Genomic DNA, 22,077 nt, shown 5'->3' with positions numbered 1-22,077 from the left:
ATTACCATCCCCCGTCCAGATCTCTCTACCCCCCACTTTCCACTTGATCAACCAACACAGGATCCTTCCGGTTATATCCCTATATGTGAACTATCCCATGCATCGGCCCTTCCAGCCATAGCCCTCCAGGGGCTGGTTCCCAGACCTGATCCTTAGTCCTACATGTCTCACCCTGCACTATCTGACACCTTGTTTAACCGTGGATAATTGACCTTCTTTGTATGCACAAATTAAAAAGTGTAACCTCAATTGTTCAATTATGTGCCTTTACATTATTCCCGGAATCCTCTTCAACTACTGTATTAATATTAGATCTCTGATGTTTTAAGTATTGGTTGTTGTCACCGATTTCTCACTCTGTTAATCAGCCATTCCTTCTGATCACGTCCTACATCGGCAATTACTGCCATTACTTCATACTGCACAAACACTGGATCCCCTTGGGAACCGATGCCCAGACCTGCGTTCTGCACATGCGTGCCTTAAACTCCCATGAGACTACCCGCAGTCCGTTCTCGCTTGCCATACCTGCCCCGCTTTGCCACACCCCCCGTCTGCCTTGCCGCAATTTGCGCCACGCCCATCACAGAAGTATCTGAAACCACTCTCAGTCCTCTCCGCACCACCCTGCTACCCAACACGGATTCCTGCAACTCAGCTGCCCCCGAACCGCATCCCAGGCCCCCGTACTTAGACGGCTGTCTCCCCTATCTTCGAGGTAAGCACACAGCACATCTGAGAGCGACCTTATGTCCCTCCTGGGGTCCCGCGTAGTCAGCCTTTAACTTTTCCCCTCTCCCACATTTTAGGTTTCGGAAATCATTCCCTGACTAGGGGATCCATCTCACACGACCTCACCTTCAGGATTTCATACCCTGCCAAGACGTTTTCTTCTCCCGTGGCCAGCTCGGGGCTCCGAGCTCGTGCCCTTGTTTCGCGCCCACAATGAGTTTTTGAATATATCGATTCCTCCCGCTGTCACTTAACTTTCAACGGTCCCCCGCAGTCATGTTTTAACCTCCCCTTCTCCCACACTTTAGGTATTGGAATTTCATCCCCGACGAGGGAATCCTTCTCGCAAGACCCCGCCTTCAGGAAATCATACCCTGCCAAGACGTTCTCTTCTCCCGTGGCCAGCTCGGGGCTCCGAGCTCGTGCCCTCCTTTCCCGCCTATTGTGAGTTGTTCCACGTAGCCTTTCCTCCCGCTGTCCCCTAACATTAAACGGGCCACTCCTTACCTACCTTTCCTCCCTATCTAGGACCCCAGCATCGCATTTCCATACCATCTAGCCCGTGGACCCCCGAGGTCACTTACTACAAATTATACCGGACCTCGCCTGCGCAACGTTGTGCATTCATGCACGTCTTCTGGAACTACAGTACGTTAAACTCATCCCTTGTGTGCGCTCCACGGGTCACTACTCCTAGCCACAGCCCTCCCCCTGCTGCCCAACCGCGCCTCTTCTCCCTATTGCCATTGCGGCATTAACCCTTCACCCCTCGCCGCCACGGATCCCCTCCACATACCCTGATGCTCGCATGTGAGGTGGGGCCATCACCCATCCCTACTTTTATGGCCTGGCCTTCGGGCCCCCACCTGCCCATCCCTTCTACTCATGGCCACACATCCTCTCTTGGACCGGCCCCTTTCATCAATACCCCGTACTTACGGGCTACACTCTCGCACCCCTGGTGCCCACATTCTTGACCTGTCCTCCGGGCCCTCATCTACCTCCCCCTTCCCTCATGATCACATGATCTGACGGGGTTGGCCGACTGAACCAATTGTCCCACTCCTTGATTCTCTTCAGCCATGGGCGATCCCACTACCTGCCTACCGACTGTGGTCACGACATGATCAGCACACCCAGTGCCTTGTCTTACCTTGACACTCCTGGACCCCTTGTCCCTCGCCTTCCCAGCCCTTCGACCTTTCGCGTACCGACTCCTCCTCCGCCGCATGCCCTCCACTCTAGCAGCCACACCGCGTCCCCAGTCCGTCACCCCGTCCTCACTGTTCCTCTTCTCCCCAACAGCACTACCCGAACTGGCAACCCGGTCCTGATGAAGATCCTGATTAAATAGGATTGAAACGCCGTCGACCCTTCTACAGCGCGACTTATGGCGCACCATTAACTTTGGTTCTCAAGCCTAACAATCATCACTCATTGATCGAGGAAGAACCATTGTCTTTGTACATATTGTTTTTTTCACACTGTCACCTTGCGTCCTTCGCTGTATTCACCCACTTGTCACTCGCGCCGTCACTCTTTGCTTCACTATCACTAGTGCACAAAGCCCTCTTGGGTTGCCTCCGGATTTTGTCCTTTCAGTGCTGTTCCAACTGTCTTGTATGAAATGTTTTTTTCAAATATATGATGCCATATGCACTTTCTAAAAACTGAAGTTCATAGTCTCCCTCCCTTTTTTCCTGTGTTCTCATAATGTCTTGTACATATATTTTTATTTGTCCCTCTTACTGAATCCGGTTGAGATATTGTTGTTAAAATACCCATTCCTCCTACATCACATAGCGATTGTAGTGTTGTGAGTTTTTGTCCTTGGACTCCCACCTGTCCATATTAACAATGTGATAATATAATCCTGCCCGTAATGGACAACAGCAATTTCTTTAAATGTTCTACTTGTTGTCGTTGGTGGCAACATTTCTGTCAATAATTAGGTTTATACATCTATGTGAGTCATGTATCACTATTATGCTTAGATATTTTATGTCCCTTGCCATTGGAATGCCCGATTTCAGTGACAACTGCCAGTAACTTAAGCCTTACTTCCCCGTCAATATAGTCTAGATTTATTCTGGTAGACCAGAGACTATGCTGAATTCTTTTAGTATCTGCAGCACTGTTTGTAAGGAGGCAGTTAGCTTTATAGCGTTTTCTGTATACTTTTCATGCATAGTGACCCTTATCCCAATTTTTCAGCCTTGCAGGCTTTTCCTATTATTCTGGCTCCATTGCCTGAGCGAAAAGTAATGGCAACAGGGGACATCCTGTGCTTTTTCAGTATCCAAGGCCACTAATGTATATGCATCCTCTGAATGGATTAAGGAGTAATGTAGTTGTGATAATCTTTGTTGTTTATGTTTTGTATTATGTTTTGGTATAAATCCCTTTTGATCAGAATGTATCAAGTCTGTAAGCACTGGCAATATACACTTGGCTAATGCACCACTAAGTATCTTGGTGTCGATTGTGATAATCAAAAGCAAGCTGTAATCTTGAGGATGCTTGTTTTTAAGACTACATCTATTCATTCTTCCTTCATAATTTTCCCGAAAGGGATCAGTATCTAGGGTTTCATTATAGACCTCCAATAGTTTATCAAGTAGGGTTGTAGAGTATTCTTTATACATTTATGTTTTCTCTTTTTTCATGTGTTTTAGCATGGTTGCCAGTTCTTCTTTAGTGAGCAAGACTTCTATTATTGAACTTTATTCCATTGTCAATGGCAGCAGATTTTAAAGGTAGGCATCACGTTTTTGTGGATTGTTTTATTTTGCTTCTACTCGTTTCTGAGGAAATCTGATAATATCTGATTTATTCTCACCTGGGTATTATTTACCATAGCCACATTGTTTCCCATTGCTCAAATGGGCTGCTGTTTTCATTCTATTTTTAGTAGCCTTGCTGATATCCTCCTTAATCTATTCCTCTCCCTGTACAGTATCTGTCTAAATGACGTGTAGGAGTATTTGTGTGAACTTTCAAATTCTTCTTTATATTCCTGTTTCTTGGCATATAGCGTTTAAGTCAATTTCTGATTGTTCACCACCACTTGTTGAAGTGCTGCAACCTGCCTTTGAATCTTATCTTTTTCGGTCTAGATCTAGCTACTCACTCCACATATCATCCCTATGCAGGCCTTTCTCGTTGTTTCTTTCATTACATCCAATATTATTGCTCTTGTGGAAGCTGTAGTCCAGTATTTGATTAGAGTTTGTCATATCTTGTTGGCATACAGAGTCTGTGGCGGCTTTGCTTTTAGTCACCTTGTAGAGACCATTTTCTGGCATGGTGCCATATATAAGGCAACAATAGAGTGAATGGTCTGATAGCAGTCTTCCCAGATAATTTGCATCCAAACAACTTTGGACCAACAATCTAACACAAATATATCATCAGTCCTACTGTAAGAGTTGTGTGGGAGTTGAATGCATGAGAATGCTTTATCTTGCGGGTGATGCTCCGTCTACATATCTACCAAATCTGATGTTGCTATCAGGTCTGTAATCTGTGCTGATGATATCATTGTGCCATCTATCGTAGGTGGGTATCTGTCCAAGTTATACAGTCTTCAACTTCCCTAATTATTAGAGGGGATCCAACTTTTAAAAAGCAAAAATGTCTTCACACCACTATCCAGTGCCCTTAGAAATGTTAAGCACCTGCTTCCGGACAATGGAGGTGGCAAGATGGCCGCTAGTGCATTGTAGGGAGTAGTCGCATTTTACTCCCTCTCCTGATCCGGGCTTGGTGCAGGACTTCTATAACGAAAAAAGACGTGGTGAAACCATGTGGATATGTGGACAGTACATTGGGCAGTCCTGAGGCTCTGGAGAGCATCGCTGACTAAATGCTGGATAGGAGATCTCAGCAGAAAAAAGAGGAGAATGTCATCACGCTCTAAGGAGGCCAGCGGACCGGGGGCCATCCCGAAAGTCCCGTTATCAGGCAGGAAAGTTACCCCTGCATTAAGCGCAACTAAGAAGGCACAGCAACGGAAGATCGAGAGAGAAAGGAAGGCAGAATTGAAGACACAGGCTGGGACAACACGAAGCGTACCGTTGCAAGGAGAGGTATTGAACTCAGCAGCCAACAGAGGAAATAATGAAGACAATCAGAACACCAAAAATGCCGGCGTAGCAAGCAAGGATAAGGATGCAGCGCTGAGACAGCCTACCTTGTTGGAATCATTTGCCAAGAGATCCATGGCAGCTCCGTCCAGCGGACCCGTTAAGGATACAAGAACAGGCACCGCTGATATCGTTGAGGCACAGCTAGCAGAGGCAACAGGAGGAGACGGCAGCAGAGGAGAAAGCCTTGCCGAGACTGCGGAGCAGACGGCAGAGCGAGCCGGCGGACATTCAGAGTACAATGGCGCTTGCTCCGTCGGAAGCAGCGCGGAGCAGAGCCTCCTCGTTGCCGGGCAACCCGGGAGACGCACAGGAGGGAACACGCCCAGCGCAGAGGAGAACAGAACGCCGAGGAAGACAGGTCGAGCGGATGTGGCGGCTGAGGCGGTTCCCGTTACAGTACCTGGTACGGGGGAAAGGAAAACCCCAGATGCAAAAGAAAATGGAGGGTCAGCACAAAAGGAGGTGGAAGGTATGAATAATGCGCTAATGATGGACGCTCTGCTACAGGTAGAGGCTGAGATTAGCAACAACCTGAGGCTGAATTCAGACGCAAACTGGGGAAGTCTGGCGAGCCTAGACTCACAAAAGAAACGTGAAGGGGATAAGTTCTACTCAGTTAATGAGGGGTCAAGCTCGTCCAGTGTGGGAGAAGGGTCAGGGACAACGGAACTATCATCGGAGGAGGAGGAAGTAAGCAATGAATCTGGTGCAGCAAACATGCAGAAGAAAAAAAAGTCAGCTACAAAGCGCAGTTCATTTGCAAAAACAAACAAAAATCTTCTGTGGGATTACTCCGCCACAACAGGCTCAATTCAAGAGGGCATGCAAGGGTCACATGGGAAGGACTTTGTAAGTGAGGACGACGGGATGGGGAATCATGCTACCCTGGGCTTATTAGTTAATATGCTAAAGCAAATACAGGGAGAGGCCAGGGCAGAAAGCCGTAGAGCCAGGCACGACACAAAGAAAATACAAGCCTCCATAAGGAAGATGAATAAGAAGTACGAAGAAGTGGAGGGGAGAGTGGAGCTGGTAGAGGAAAGGACAGGAAGATTGGAGGACGAGGTCACAGATTGGCAGAAATTTAAGATGGAACAGACAAAGATAGTGGAAGACCTGCAATGGAAAGTCGAGGACTTTGAGAACCGTCAGAGACGGAATAACGTAAGACTTTTGGGTCTGGAGGAAGGGGTCGAAGGGCAGGACGCAAGGGGGTACGTGATTAGACTACTAAAGGGTGCCTTCCCGGAGGCCAAGTGGCAATGGGAACACGAGGTACAAAGGGCCCATAGGTTTCCATTGACAATAAAAAAAAAGCAAGGAGGGAACCAAGACACTTTGCCTAGGGCGATGCTCGTGTTTTTCGGCAACTTTCTGGCAAGGCAGGAGGTAATGGAAAAAGACAGGCCGGACTCCAAGAGAACAGTTGAGGGGGTTACATTTTTTGCAAGGCCTGACTTCTGTCATGTCACCGTCGAGAGGCGATGGCGTTTAAGACAATTAATAGTCCCCTTTCAGCAACAAGGCGCAGAAGCATACTTGATGTTCCCGGCGAAACTTAAGATTATTAAAGGCGGCCGCACAAGGATGTTTTTCTCTGAGATAAAAGCAGGAGAGTATCTTGAAGAGCTAACGGAGCAATGCAGGGGGAAGTAAAGAAGATTAATAATACTGTAGAATAAGAACAACCACGTGGAACTGAATATGGTTTATGGACTATGGACTATGTAGTCTGATCATTTGGGAGGGAGAGGGAGGGCGACACTACAATGCAAGCAGTCAACACATAGGTCAGGATTGACCTATTTGCCTGTACAAGGGGGGGGAGGGGTAGCAGCGGGCGGAGGGGGGTGGGGGGGTGGGGGGAGGAAAAGGGCTTGATTAAGATGGAAAAACAGCACAAAAAGACAAACTGGAAGGAGATAAGATACGCAACAGAACGGAATAAGTGGGTAAAATGCATGGTAAAAACTTATAAAGAAATATGGCACTAAGGGTTGCGACAGTGAATGTATGCGGCTTAAATGATGGAGGGAAAAGGCAGAAGGCGGCATCCATGTTCAGATTGCTTAGATTAGATATGATTTGTTTACAGGAGACGCACATTATGGGTAAAGAAAAATTCAGATTGGAACAGATGGGATATGTGCTATTGGCTAATACAAGTCAGGACACAAGAACAAAGGGGGTGGCTATCCTAGCAAGGAAAGGAGTTATCAAACTCAGAAGAAAAAAAGAGGATTCTGAGGGGAGATGGGTCATAATTGAAGTGGAAACTAATGCTGACATCTTAACAATTGTATCTGTATATGGCCCAAACGATGATAACCCTGAATTGTTCGAATGGCTAGATCAGGAACTTGCACTCTGGACAGAGCCGGTAATTTTTTGTGGAGATTTTAATATTAATGGTTTGCACGGGTTGGGAAGATTAGGAGGGGGGAGATATGACGGGAGGAAAAAGAAAATATGCAATGCAGTAAATAACTTAATGCAGAACAACGCTTTGTCAGACGTATGGACTAAACATAATCCACTTGGGTCAGGGAGTACTTTTTACTCAGCGCCACATAGAACGGTTACTAGGTTAGATTATATTTTAGTGTCCAACGATGAATTAAACGGGACCCAGATAGAACGGCTGCCAAGATTGATCTCGGATCACAATATACTGGTATTAACCATGCCAAGGGTGGATAGAGGGAGCCCCAAGCCATATACCTGGACATTCGAGAGAAGATTGCTGAAAGAAGAAGGGTATATCAATAGGATGAATGAATGGATAACACAGTTTTGGGAAATTAATAGAGGCTCTGCCACAGCTAACACGATTTGGGACACATTCAAGGCTGGGATAAGGGGGGAGACCCTGAGCTACACTCTAAAGAGGAGTAAGAAGGAGAGAACAAGGTTGGATAGGTGGATGAAAGAAATGGACGGATTAGAAGAGCAACTAAATAGGGCCGTGATAGAGACAAAGTGCAAGAGAGATAGAGGGCCTTTTACTAGAGATTGAAGTCAAGAAAGCAGAAGCAGGGGAAGCCTTGGTGGAGAAGGCAGCAGGGAATTACCTTGCTAAGAAGGAAAAGTGTTATGAGTATAACGAGAGGGTAGGACACTTATTGGCAATCAGAACTAGACAAAATCTGGCAGCAGGTGAAATTAAAGAAATCAGAAACAGTGCAGGGGGAATTGTTAATAAAGCAGAAGAGATTCAGGAGGTATTCAGGGAATTTTATGAGAAATTGTACGACCAGGATATGGATGATATAGGAGAAAGGAGTAGGGATTATCTGGCAGGGATACCACACGAGAAATTGGATAGAGAAGAAAGAGCCAAATTAGATCAACCTTTATCATTGCAAGAGATTAAAATGGCAGTGTTTAATCTACCGGGGGGCAAGGCTACAGGGCCAGATCAAATACCAGCCGAGTTTTACAAAACATTCTGGGACAGACTTGGAAAGGATATGCTGGAAACTTTTAGACAGGCTCAGCTACACAGATTAGCGCCACAGTCTTGGGGCGATGCAAATATTATTGTGATTTTAAAAAAAGACAAACCCCCATTAGACCCAGGGTCCTACAGACCTATTACTCTGCTTAATGCGGATGCCAAAATGTATGCTAAAGCATTAGCACAAAGACTGAGTAGAGTTATTGAGGGGTTAGTTAGCAAGATACAACATGGCTTTATCCCGGGGAAAGGGACCACTCAGCATACTAGACAGCTTATCACCATAATGGATGCTGCTGAGGTAGCAGGAGACCCTGTCGCAGCCATATTTCTCGATGCCGAGAAGGCTTTTGACAGGGTCTCCTGGCAGTTCCTGTGGAATGTTATGGAGTGGTTTGACATAGGCAAAGGGTATATTAGCGCCATACAGGTATTGTATGAGCAGCCAACGGCCAGGGTGAAAATAAATTAGACTTTCACTAAAATGGTGCGGATAAGACGTGGAACCAGGCAGGGTTGTCCGGCATCACCCCTACTTTTTGCCTTATACTTAGATCCGCTACTCAGGAGGCTAATCGGTAACAATAATATCTTGCCGGTTGTGCTACAAAATGCAGAATATAAAGTACTCGCCTACGCAGACGGTGTGGCATTGATAACTACGGAACCAGGGAGGGCTATAAGAGAGATAGAACAAGAGGCAGTAGTCTTTGGGGGTTTGTCAGGATACTCGATAAATAAGGGGAAAACCCAGATTATTGTGAATAAATATACGTCCTACTCAGATCCCAGAGTGGTGAAAGAGGCGGTTTACCTGGGGGTAAGGGTGACAGCAGAATTGGAAGAATTAGTAAAGATAAATATGGAACCATTGTTAGCTAAGGTAAAAAACAACACAGAGAGAATACACAACCTACATTTGACGCTAATGGGATGCATAAACGTAATCAAAATGGTCACTTTACCGAAATTTCTTTACCTGTTTAGGGCCATACCTCTTTTCTTTGAACAACATTGGTTTACCAAACTAGAAGCAATTCTCAATAGGCTAGTGTGGGCACAAGGGAAAACTAGAAGGGCTTACAGGCATATGACACTCACACGAGAAAAAGGGGGGTGGGGGGCACCGGATTTTAAACTTTATTACTGGGCTGCAGCTCTGCAATATTTCCAGGGATTAATTGGCGGTGGTTCTGGCTTCATAAATGTGTATAGAATTGCACTAGGGGAGGGAGCGGTAGATGGGCTCCTGAACACTATAGACTATAGTCTGTTTAAACATACTAGGTTTAAAACCCTAAAAGCTGCATATATGATTTGGAAAGGGGTGGGAAAAAAACTGGGAGTCGGCAGATTTAGCAGATACACTAGACTACCATCTAATGAAACACTCCCGGGGGATATCTTTAGGGACGTAGCCATGAGGATATGGAACGATAGGGGCATTAGGAAAATAGGAGACCTCTTGGATACAGAAGGGGGGATAATACAATTTGAGGAATTACAAAGGAGATTTGAAATACCCACCAATACCTTTTTTAAGTTCTTACAGTTGAGGAGCTATCTGAAGGATAAAAAGGGAGGATCGCTAGGATTTAAACATTGTAGGCTGTTGGATTATATAGAACAAAGTAAACAGTGTACGATTCGTCAGCTGCACGCAGAATTATTTGTTTTTAAAATGGATGATAGAGAGAAATTCTCAAAGAAGTGGGTAGAAAAGGTGGGCACCACCCAGATGGATTCCAGAAGCCCCTAGAACTAGGAAGACCAGTGCTGTGTTCGGCGACGCTGCAGTCACAGCATTACAAAACACTATTCTGCCTCTACCATACGCCAGCAAGAATAGCGCAGTGGGGCGGGGTGGAAGGAATAACCTGCCCTAGATGCAATACAACTGAAGCTGATATAGTACACATGTTCGCACAATGCCCACAACTATACACGCTGAAAAGGGCCATTGAAGACTTTTTGGAGAATTCATTGGATATTAAGGTTAAGCTAAGTGATGAATTGATATTATTGGGAGTAATGACTGTGGATGTAGTCGGCCCCAAAGAGTTTTTGTTTATGGTGGCAGCAGTATTTCGAATTATCATTGCACGGACATGGTTAGATAAGACACCACCAACATTTCAAATTTGGATAGCAAGGTTGCTAGCCTCATATAATTTGGAGAAAGCAATATATGAGAGGAAGGGCAGAAGTGTGAAAAAATGGGGAGGGGAAATGTGGCAACCTATTACGAGATGGAAAATTGGGCAAAACAGGGAAGGGGTTGGGTAAACAGTAGTATGTTGCAAGGGGTGAAATGTAGGGTTAACCCTCTTATTTCTCATTTTTTCGTTAGGGATCTGTTGCAAGATTGTATTCGTATTTGCTTTGTATTAGATGGTGTTATTTAAATCTAATATTTTGTGCTGTAAGGCTAATTGTAATAATTTGGGGGGTAAAAAATGCTATGAAAAAATTACAATAAAAATATTTTTTTTTTTAAAAAGAAATGTTAAGCACCTATATTAAGGAGTACTTACTACTGTATGATAAAATGACTATAACAGCAAACCTATGAATTATTTTCAGTCTCACAAGCTTTTAGGAAATACAAATATGTTCCAACATATAGAAACAATTGAGTGATTGCTTTGATTACTGTGTCCACCACAAAGCTGGATGCGCTGTAGGCATTATCCCCTCCCATGCACATGACGCGTTCAGCTCCTCATGAGCACAGCTCCGCTGTGAGTCATGACGAGCTGAGCTTGTCACGAGCACAGCGACGCCGTGGACCCCCCCCACCCCGCAACGTGGGGGAATTACCCCCGCGCCCAAGGGGTTAAAGATCCCTGCTGCTGGGCAGCCTGGCAAAGTGAAAATATCCTATTCACTTTCTTGTTCACTTTTAATTTCTACATTTCACATATAATGGTAGAGTAAGGAATGAAGATAGTACCCTAACAGGTGAATTTGCCTTATTTAAGATTTATCTTATATCTATTATCAACACCGTCAGCCTTATCTCTCCAAGTTAGTTTTTCAAAATATGTTTATGCTGGTATGTCTCAAACATAATACTAATACTGAATCAATAATGTGTGATAATATACTAATGCAGCACAAATGGCATCAATAGTTAATGATGCAGCTTTTTGTTGTACCTTAAAAGATTCATATGTTGCTTGAATTTCTTTAAGTTCCTCACAGAACCAGTCAAACACCATCACATAGCATTCGCCGATCATTGGTTGAATTCCTTGACGATGGCTAACTGCAGAAAACCTGGATAGGGAACAAAGTGTAAGAGCTGTACAGTAGTATGCTTGAAATAAGATCATGTATAGGAATGACAGGAGAAAACCCATAGACCTCGTTGGGATGGGTGTATCGTGTATGCAAAAACAGTTCCCAACAGGTATTATGTAGAGACAATTTCAAAATTGTATGCAACCAGCATTACAAAAGGATCAGAGACAAGGAGTCCATTGATTTTTAGAAGAGGTAGTATTATTTACCAGGAGGCAAAGAGGAGAAAAACTTTCATATACACAATACAGTTTGGACAGCACTGTAAAGACCGGATCTTGTGACAACCCAGTGACACTTGGTGCAAGGTGCTATATACAATAAGTGAAGTGAGTGTGCAAGTGCTTTAAAAACAGCATTGGCGGCGCATTGAGCAAATTATATACATCAGTTAAAGGCTCCGGATAACAAGTTACAGTCACTTGGAAAAACAATTATTTCTACAGGAGCACAAGACGTGGTATGCGTCGTATAATTCAAGCTGTACAGTCGACGGCGTTTCGATCCCCTTTAGTCGGGATCGTCATCAGGACAGGGTTGTCGATGGGTACAGTGCTGTGGGCAAAGAAGGGTAATTTTGAACTGGGGAACATGGCTTGGGTCTCAGTTGGGGGTGAAAGGGTGACCGGGTAATTAATAAAATTAACATTAAAGGTTTGGTGTGTATTTGGCGTGGCTGGGGTGTTGGCCGGAGCGGGGAGGAGGAGTGAAACTTGGGGGTGGTAAGCGTGGAGAGGCTGGTGGGTATGTCTAGAGTAAAACAATCGCCGATAAGTGGAAAAGGTGGCGCGAAAACTGAGTGGGCAGACACTCACAGTTAAGCCAGGCAGGTCAGCGTGGCTAAGGAGGACTCCGCAAAGTCAATTAATCATCGGATGCTGTAAGTGAACAAGGGATGGAATTAAGAAAGGAACATGTATGACTTTTGACTGTGATCCAACCCATGAAGAGTAGCGTTACCTGATCTTCGCTTGAATCTGACCAGTGGACGGGATTTGCTGCGTCTGCGGGAGGGAAAGGTGAAGGTCAGCACGAGCCCGCTTCGCAAAGGGACAGAAGATTAATGTTTCTTAGGTGGTGAGCGAACTCGAGGTGAGCGCACTTGGAGTACTGGCGATGCTCTTACCTGACTAATGCAGGGCGGCCAGAGGCAAAATGGGGCTCTTCTGGCGTAAGGGCTACTGGCAATGGATGCGGGAGCTTCCCTGGCGTGTGTGAGCGTCCTCGGTAATAACCAGGAAGTACCGAGCAGTGGGCGGGATCCGAACGCTGGGGTTGGGCGGGAAACGGGCAGTGTGACAGGAGCGTCACGGTACCCTCCACTAATCGGAAGGAAGGAGGCGGGGTCCAGTGGTGACTGGAGGTGGGGCGGGGGGCGTAAGAGCAGGTTGTCAGGGTAGCTCGGATAAACAGGAAATAACTGAATTCAGGCTGGAGTCAGGACTGATATTCTCGGCATAACGCGGGGGAGGCGTGTAAGACCGACGCATGCTGGGGGCCGGGGAGGATGAAAGGTGCAGCCCTTGGAAGTATATAGTTATGGTTACATGTTTTATCGGGCATGAGTTTAGACATCTAATTACATTGCATATTCATTCTGCATTTTAACACCAATCAAAGCAGTGAAATAGTGCGACCTGTATTTAGACAAAGCATAACAACTGGATTGATTCCTTTAAGCATTGATTTACACAGTCGCATTAGGATATAGAAATTATGCGACATATGGTTTAAAACCAGACGATTAGGTACAGGATATTAGTCTATATAGGTGGACATAAGCCAATGTGTAGGCTGTGACGATATACACAGAGGCCTGGTATATGGTGTAAATTACATTAAATATACAACTAATATACAGTTCTTATTCAGGATGTAAAGAGGTAAAGGGCAAGAGATAGAAGGATAGTAGAGCTTAGATGGAGATGGTACTGGTCCATTCATCAAGGGTATTTAACCCATGGTTGACCGAGTCAACTCTTGCGATCCATTTACATTCAGCTCTGTTGAGTAAGATGGACATATTGCCACCTCTGAGGGGTAGTGTGGGTTTCTCAATAACTAGCCACCTCAGGTCTGAGTCCATATGCGATTTTTCCATGAAATGCGCGACCAGCGGAGCCGTCAGTACTTTGCAGTTGATTCTGCTTTTGTGTTGTATTATCCGTTGTTTGACCATTTGGGTGGTCTGGCCAATGTAAATGAGATCACAGGGGCAACGGATTGCGTAAATAAAATTTTGGGTCTTGCAGTTTGAGTGGTGGGTTAGTTGATGTGTCTGTCCATTGTAAACGAATTCCTTGGTGTTAAGTGTTAACTCACAAACGCTGCAGGATTGGCACTTGAAGTGTCCGATTACTGGAGGCATTCCCCATGCTGCTGTGATGGTGTGTTTCTCAGTAGTGGTAGTAGGCCAAGTGATGGCACGAACTAGGTGGTTGGCAATGTTGTTGCCTCTCTGGTAGGAGAACAGAGGGGGTGTTTGGAATTGTTCATCGGACCGTAGCACAGACCAGTTTCTTTTGTTTATTTTGGATACCTTATTGCTATCCGGGCTGAAGACAGAGACAAAAGGGATCCTGTTCAAAGTTTTTTTGTTTTGGTTCGGCCTTAGTAAGTCCTCACGGTGGTTGTACCATGCTCGTTTCTTCGCTTGCTTTACCAGACGTCGTGGGTAGCCTCTGTTTACCAGTTTCTCGACCAAGATGTCCGCCTCCCTAAAGTAGTCTTTGCGCCACTTGCAATTGCGCCGGATCCGGAGGAACTGGCCAAATGGAAGACCATCACGTAGGCCCCTCGGATGGTTGCTAGAATAATGTAGCAAGGTGTTGCGTTCTGTGGGCTTGCGGAAGAGCGATGTACCGAGCTTTCCTTCTTCTGCATGTATAGTAACATCAAGGAATGGTAAGTCATTCGATTTAGTTTCACTTGTGAATTTGAGGTGTTCTTGTGAGGAGTTTAGCCAGTCCATGAAGGGTTGTAGGGAATCGGCCGTTCCATTCCAGATCAGTAAAACGTCATCGATGTATCGACGCCACAGATGGATTTGGGGTCGATACGGGTTGATAGGGTTAAGAATCAATGATTTTTCCAGTGCATGTACGTATAGAATGGCAAAGTTGGGAGCGAAGCAAGCGCCCATTGATACTCCCTTGATTTGAAGGTAGTATGTATTCTTGTACATAAAGTAATTGTTTTGTAAGGCCACTCGTAGAAGGTCCATAACGAAGTCGGTGGGAATCTTGGAAGGTTGAGGTCTAGAGATCAATAGATTTTTGATTACATCGAGCCCTTCACGGTGAGGAATGTTTGTGTAGAGGGACTCGATGTCCAGACTTGCCATAGTTTGATTGTCCAGGTCAAATGGTTCATCTTCGATGGTGTTGATTAAATCCATGGTGTCACGTATATAGGTGTCTGTGATGGGCACAAAGTCCTTAATGACCTCGTCCAGATATTTACCAAGGGGTTCCAAAATGGAACCGCACCCTGATACGATCGGGCGACCAGGTGGGTTTCTGGCATCTTTGTGAATTTTGGGGAGAACATACAGGATCGGGGTTCTAGGGTGTGGATTGTTCAGATACTCGAATTCTTTCTTGGTGATAATGTTGTTGTCTCTCGCTGTAGTCGTGATAGAGAGAATCTTTTGTCTAATATCTGCAAGGGGGTCCTTTGAAAGGGCACGGTAATGTTCGTGGTTGGTGAGTTGTCGCTCAACTTCTCTGTCATATTCGGTGTTGTTTAAAACAACAATCCCTCCACCTTTGTCCGCGGGCTTGATGACTATCCCCGGGTTGTTTTGGAGGGTGTTCAGAGCTTCTTTTTCTTTCAATGGTAGATTGTAGGGGATGAAGCGCGGAGTAGACTTGAGATCCATTACTTCCTTCAAGACAAGCCGTTCAAAGGCCAAGATTTCAGGTGGCATTTGGTTGGATGGGGGGGTTGAAGGTAGAGGGTGGTCGAAATGGAGAAATTTCCTTCCAATCGGTGTCTGGTTTGTCAGCAAAGAAATATTTTAGCCGGATTCTTCTGAAGAATTTTAGAAGGTTAGACTGCAGTTCCAGGAAGTTGGTTCTGACCGTTGGTACAAATGAAAGGCCACGGGAAAGAAGTCTTGTCTCTTCTGGGGTCAGAGTATGGTCTGATAAGTTGAAAATGGGGATGGACATAGCAGTAGTAGTAGTAGTTGAGTCCTTGTTGTTGATTACCGTGGTTGTCCCCATTGATAGTACCGATTGCGGGTTTGGCGGTTGCCTGGTACCGGAGGTTGGTATTGTTTGGCCCTTGTTTGGCGGTTCTGCAGTTGTGGATGTTGGCCGCGTCCTCGGCCTCGTCCTAAAAAACCGGGTGGTAATAGTGGCTGTGGTCCAGAGGTCGTGGCGTCTGTCTCATCTGCAGAGCTGTTTGAGGAGACAGAGAAGGTGACGCGTTGATTGTTTCTATAACGTCCCCAATTCTGTGTTCTTGGAGGGTTCTGTTGGGTATTGTAAAATTCCTTGTTTAAGTAGGGGTATGTATTCTCAACCTTATAGTTCTTAATATCTTTTTCTATTTTATTGATCTTTTTATTGACCTCAAAGGTGTTGAAGGTGGCGATGGAACTGTAGATTTTTTCTAAGAGGCTTTTAGCATCAGTGAGGGAGGTGTCTTCTAGGATGCGTTTCTCAAGTTCTTCAATTTCTTGGAGTTCCAGTCGGCTGTGTTCTATGGCTGTATCTATTCCGAGGACCATCCAGTGGCGAGAACAAGTCGTCGCGAGATGGCTGAAGCTGGTTCTAAATTTGGGGTCCTGCGTGAAGATAGCCGGGGTGTTGCGAATTTGAAGTCCTAAGGGGATGACACCTGAGGTAAGTAGTCCGTGAGCATGCGGGCATGCAGATCCGTCCTGATCTGCTTCTTCTTCAGTTTTTCGAGTTTATCCAATAGGACACGGGAGGTGTTAGGGGCAGTGGAGGTGGACGCAGACTGAGGTGGACCCGACAGTAATGAGGGACCGGTCAGTCTTGACTGGATGTATTCCTCTGAATAGGTGAGGGACTCCTTGGACATCGTGTGTAGGCCAGAGGGTACTACTCAGATGAATACCTTATTGACTGAGGTATATTAGATAAAGTACACAGGGGTACCACTCTCGCAGCTAGCAAGCTGCTCCTAATATGTATAGGAATGACAGGAGAAAACCCATAGACCTCGTTGGGATGGGTGTATCGTGTAGGCAAAAACAGTTCCCAACAGGTATTATGTAGAGACAATTTCAAAATTGTATGCAACCAGCATTACAAAAGGATCAGAGACAAAGAGTCCATTGATTTTTAGAAGAGGTAGTATTATTTACCAGGAGGCAAAGAGGAGAAAAACTTTCATATACACAATACAGTTTGGACAGCACTGTAAAGACCGGATCTTGTGACAACCCAGTGACACTTGGTGCAAGGTGCTATATACAATAAGTGAAGTGAGTGTGCAAGTGCTTTAAAAACAGCATTGGCGGCGCATTGAGCAAATTATATACATCAGTTAAAGGCTCCGGATAACAAGTTACAGTCACTTGGAAAAACAATTATTTCTACAGGAGCACAAGACGTGGTATGCGTCGTATAATTCAAGCTGTACAGTCGAAGGCGTTTCGATCCCCTTTAGTCGGGATCGTCATCAGGACAGGGTTGTCGATGGGTACAGTGCTGTGGGCAAAGAAGGGTAATTTTGAACTGGGGAACATGGCTTGGGTCTCAGTTGGGGGTGAAAGGGTGACCGGGTAATTAATAAAATTAACATTAAAGGTTTGGTGTGTATTTGGCGTGGCTGGGGTGTTGGCCGGAGCGGGGAGGAGGAGTGAAACTTGGGGGTGGTAAGCGTGGAGAGGCTGGTGGGTATGTCTAGAGTAAAACAATCGCCGATAAGTGGAAAAGGTGGCGCGAAAACTGAGTGGGCAGACACTCACAGTTAAGCCAGGCAGGTCAGCGTAGCTAAGGAGGACTCCGCAAAGTCAATTAATCATCGGATGCTGTAAGTGAACAAGGGATGGAATTAAGAAAGGAACATGTATGACTTTTGACTGTGATCCAACCCATGAAGAGTAGCGTTACCTGATCTTCGCTTGAATCTGACCAGTGGACGGGATTTGCTGCGTCTGCGGGAGGGAAAGGTGAAGGTCAGCACGAGCCCGCTTCGCAAAGGGACAGAAGATTAATGTTTCTTAGGTGGTGAGCGCACTCGAGGTGAGCGCACTTGGAGTACTGGCGATGCTCTTACCTGACTACTTACTCTTTACCTCTTTACATCCTGAATAAGAACTGTATATTAGTTGTATATTTAATGTAATTTACACCATATACCAGGCCTCTGTGTATATCGTCACAGCCTACACATTGGCTTATGTCCACCTATATAGACTAATATCCTGTACCTAATCGTCTGGTTTTAAACCATATGTCGCATAATTTCTATATCCTAATGCGACTGTGTAAATCAATGCTTAAAGGAATCAATCCAGTTGTTATGCTTTGTCTAAATACAGGTCGCACTATTTCACTGCTTTGATTGGTGTTAAAATGCAGAATGAATATGCAATGTAATTAGATGTCTAAACTCATGCCCGATAAAACATGTAACCATAACTATATACTTCCAAGGGCTGCACCTTTCATCCTCCCCGGCCCCTAGCATGCGTCGGTCTTACACGCCTCCCCCGCGTTATGCCGAGAATATCAGTCCTGACTCCAGCCTGAATTCAGTTATTTCCTGTTTATCCGCACTACCCTGACAACCTGCTCTTACGCCCCCCGCCCCACCTCCAGTCACCACTGGACCCCGCCTCCTTCCTTCCGATTAGTGGAGGGTACCGTGACGCTCCTGTCACACTACCCGTTCCCCGCCCAACCCCAGCGTTCGGATCCCGCCCACTGCTCGGTACTTCCTGGTTATTACCGAGGACGCTCACACACGCCAGGGAAGCTCCCGCATCCATTGCCGGTAGCCCTTACGCCAGAAGAGCCCCATTTTGCCTCTGGCCGCCCTGCGTTAGTCAGGTAAGAGCATCGCCAGTACTCCAAGTGCGCTCACCTCGAGTGCGCTCACCACCTAAGAAACATTAATTTTCTGTCCCTTTGCGAAGCGGGCTCGTGCTGACCTTCACCTTTCCCTCCCGCAGACGCAGCAAATCCCGTCCACTGGTCAGATTCAAGCGAAGATCAGGTAACGCTACTCTTCATGGGTTGGATCACAGTCAAAAGTCATACATGTTCGAAACGCCGTCGACTGTACAGCTTGAATTATACGACGCATACCACGTCTTGTGCTCCTGTAGAAATAATTGTTTTTCCAAGTAACTCACTTCACTTATTGTATATAGCACCTTGCACCAAGTGTCACTGGGTTGTCACAAGATCCGGTCTTTACAGTGCTGTCCAAACTGTATTGTGTATATGAAAGTTTTTCTCCTCTTTGCCTCCTGGTAAATAATACTACCTCTTCTAAACATCAATGGACTCCTTGTCTCTGATCCTTTTGTAATGCTGGTTGCATACAATTTTGAAATTGTCTCTACATAATACCTGAAATAAGATCAGCCGCAAGAGGGGTCTCATCTGTGGCCCTCAAGTTTGAAAGTACATTTTTACCAGGCACACAAAACAAACAAGGCTGAAGTTCGCATGTATATGGAGATTACGTAACAAAGTGTCTCCGCAAGAACTAATTAATCAATGTCATGTAAAAGGTCAATATTGTAACTGAAGTGGACACCTCTAAAGAAGAGAGAAAGGAAAATGCTGCTTACCTTGTAAGCATCTGTTCTTAGCATGTAGTGCTGTATATGCACATGCTTAGCATACTCCTGCCATTTAGTGTTGGACATTTGCAAGCTGTTTGTCTTCGAATCATGAGGTATGATTTGACTCCTCCTCTTGTACCTTGCGCATGAGCACCGACTTGCTGTGCGATTATTTTCCACACATTGGGTGAGAGAATGTATGGATTGTGAACAAATAGTAGGGTGCATAAAGCGCAATGTACAGTGGAAAATAATGTGATATGCAACAAAAATACTTGCTTCTGGGGAAGAGGGTGAGCGCATGTGAATCTACAGCATTAAAATCTATGAACAGATGCTTACACAGTAACTAGCTTTTCCGTTCATAGCATGTGTGGCTGTAGATCCACATGCTTAGCATAGACTGTATTGCAGTACCTTCAAGAAAGCTGTGGTTAGAGTGTGAATGGTGCAGATGTCTGAAATAATGTCCTTAACCCCTTCCACGCTGGGCTAATTCCCCCACGGCGCGGGGGTGGGCCGCGGTGCCGCGGTACTCATTACGAGTCCAGCTCGTCATGCTGCACAGTGGAGCTGTGCTCTTGACGAGCTGGACTCGTCATGACTCCACCCGCTCCTTCAAAACGTCTGCACAGGTGGGGAATTCGCCGCGCGTGGGAGGGCCGCGGCTGTTATGACAAGCTGAGCTCGTCATAAGCATCGAAGGGGTTAACACTGCCTGGCTCACTAAGCCTGTTGCCGGGCTAAGATGTCCACACAGTAATGCTTATTAAATGTGTGTGCTGTTGACCAGGCGTCTCCTTCACAGATATCCGCCAGTTGGATGTTTCCTAGGAAGACCATAACTGCTCCCTTTTATTGGGTGGTGTGTCCTGTGTGAGGCAGGTAGAACCCTTTTTGCTTTGTGATAACGTCTGAATGCATTTGACAATCCGTATGGCTATGTCTGCTTTGGAGATGGGATGACCTCTGTGAGGCTTTGCAAAGAAGACAAATAGCTGGATTTACAGAATGGCCTTTTTCTTTGGGTGTAGTACATCAGAGACCTGTTGACATCAAGGGCATCAGTGAACCTCCTTCCCCCAGATTTAGCAGCTACAGCTGGTATGGGGTTCTTTATGGGCCTCTTCTGTCTGGACCTTGCAGACAAAAACTCCTCATTAACGCTGGAATACAGTATCAATACAAGACCAAGCACGAGTATGGTAAAGCGACAGCTGGACTAAATAGAAAAGGGAGGGAAAGAAGGAATATTGGAAGAAAGGGTGAAGAGAAGGAAGTATGGATGAATGAGTGGGTGGATGAATGATTATGTGGATGAATGAGTGGGTAAAAGGTTGAGTGAATGATAGGTAGATGGGCAGGTGAAAGAATGCCAAAGTGAAGGGATCAGTGAATGGATGTGTGAGTGAATAGATAAATGATAGACATGTGAAAGGATGGCAGAGTAAAGGGGTGGATTGATGAGTGGATGGACAGGTAGAACAATGGCAGAGTAAAGGGATGGGTGGATAGTGGATGGACAGGTGAATGGATAGCAGAGTAAAGGGATGGATGGACAGGTGAAAATATGGCAGAGTAAAGGGGTGGATGAGTGGGTGAAAAGATGAGTGACTGGATGGCAGAGTGGACTGATGCATGGCAAGATGGATGGCAGAGTGGATGAATGGTTGAGTGGATAGGTGGACGGATAGCAGAATGGATGTGTGAATGGATTGATGGCGATGAATGAATAGATGGATGACTGGCAGAATGTATGGATGGACGAGTAGATGGCAGAGTGAATGTATGGATGGCAGAGTGGGTGGATTGATGGATGAATGGCAGAGTGGATGGATGGACAGGTGCAGATTAGATAGATGGACGGATGGCAGAGTGGATAAATGGATGGATGGCAAAGTGGGTGGATTGATGGATGAATAGCAGAATGGATAGCTGATTAGATGGATGGATTTCAGAGTGGATGGATGAGTAGATTGCAGAATGAATGTATGGATGGCAGAGTGGGTGGATGAATGTCAGAGTGGCTGGATTGATGGCAGAGTGGATAAATGGTGGAGTGGATGGATGGATGGATGGATAGCCGATTAAATGGATGGATGGCAGAGTGGTTGCATTGATGGATGAATGGCAGAATGGATGGATGGAATGGGAAAGATTGAATGACGGATAACAGAATGTGAACTTGAAATAGTGGATATCAGCAAGTGGATGAAAGGGTGAAAGAATGAATACATAGATGAAAGAGAAAAGGAAGCTGTTCCAGGGAGAGTTTGGCTCACTTGCCTCTCTTGCTTGGTGGCATCAGTGTTTTAGTTCAAAGTGGGGACTGTTTTATTGTTCTGGCTATTCCCTTGCTTGACATCCAAAGTGTGCAGTGTGTGCAGCCATACAAATGTTGCGGAAGGTTAAGATACCTGGATTCTAAGGCCTCTGGTGTAAATCGCAAGGTTTAACTGCCTGGGATCGGTATGCCTAAAATAAGCTTGCCTCTGTGTGAGAAGGCTCCATCTGACGTGAAGCCTCCCGTGGGGGCTGAATGACATTTCCATAAGGGGGGAGTGCCAAGGATGTCCAGCCCACATTGGAGCAACTAGAATGAGAGTTAGTGATGTTTGCCTAGTTTCCTCAACGTGAAGGGAAGCAGTGAAGATGTAGAAAAG

General features: G+C 45.7%; 1 protein-coding gene across 1 annotated transcript in view; it reads right to left on the bottom strand.

Annotated features, from left to right (window-relative positions):
- The window catches only part of LOC144762435 (dynein axonemal heavy chain 5-like), a 1,437,549-nt gene that overhangs the window by 1,149,177 nt on the left and 266,295 nt on the right, over positions 1–22,077 (bottom strand). Inside the window, exon 16 of the mRNA XM_078647616.1 lies at positions 11,496–11,616. Within this exon, the coding sequence (XP_078503742.1) occupies positions 11,496–11,616 (121 nt within the window). The remainder of the gene's footprint in view (positions 1–11,495; positions 11,617–22,077) is intronic.

Source organism: Lissotriton helveticus, chromosome 6 (assembly GCF_964261635.1).
Source record: "Lissotriton helveticus chromosome 6, aLisHel1.1, whole genome shotgun sequence".
In the NCBI taxonomy this organism is placed as follows: Eukaryota; Metazoa; Chordata; class Amphibia; order Caudata; family Salamandridae; genus Lissotriton; species Lissotriton helveticus.
This window is presented reverse-complemented; position numbering and strand designations above follow the sequence as displayed.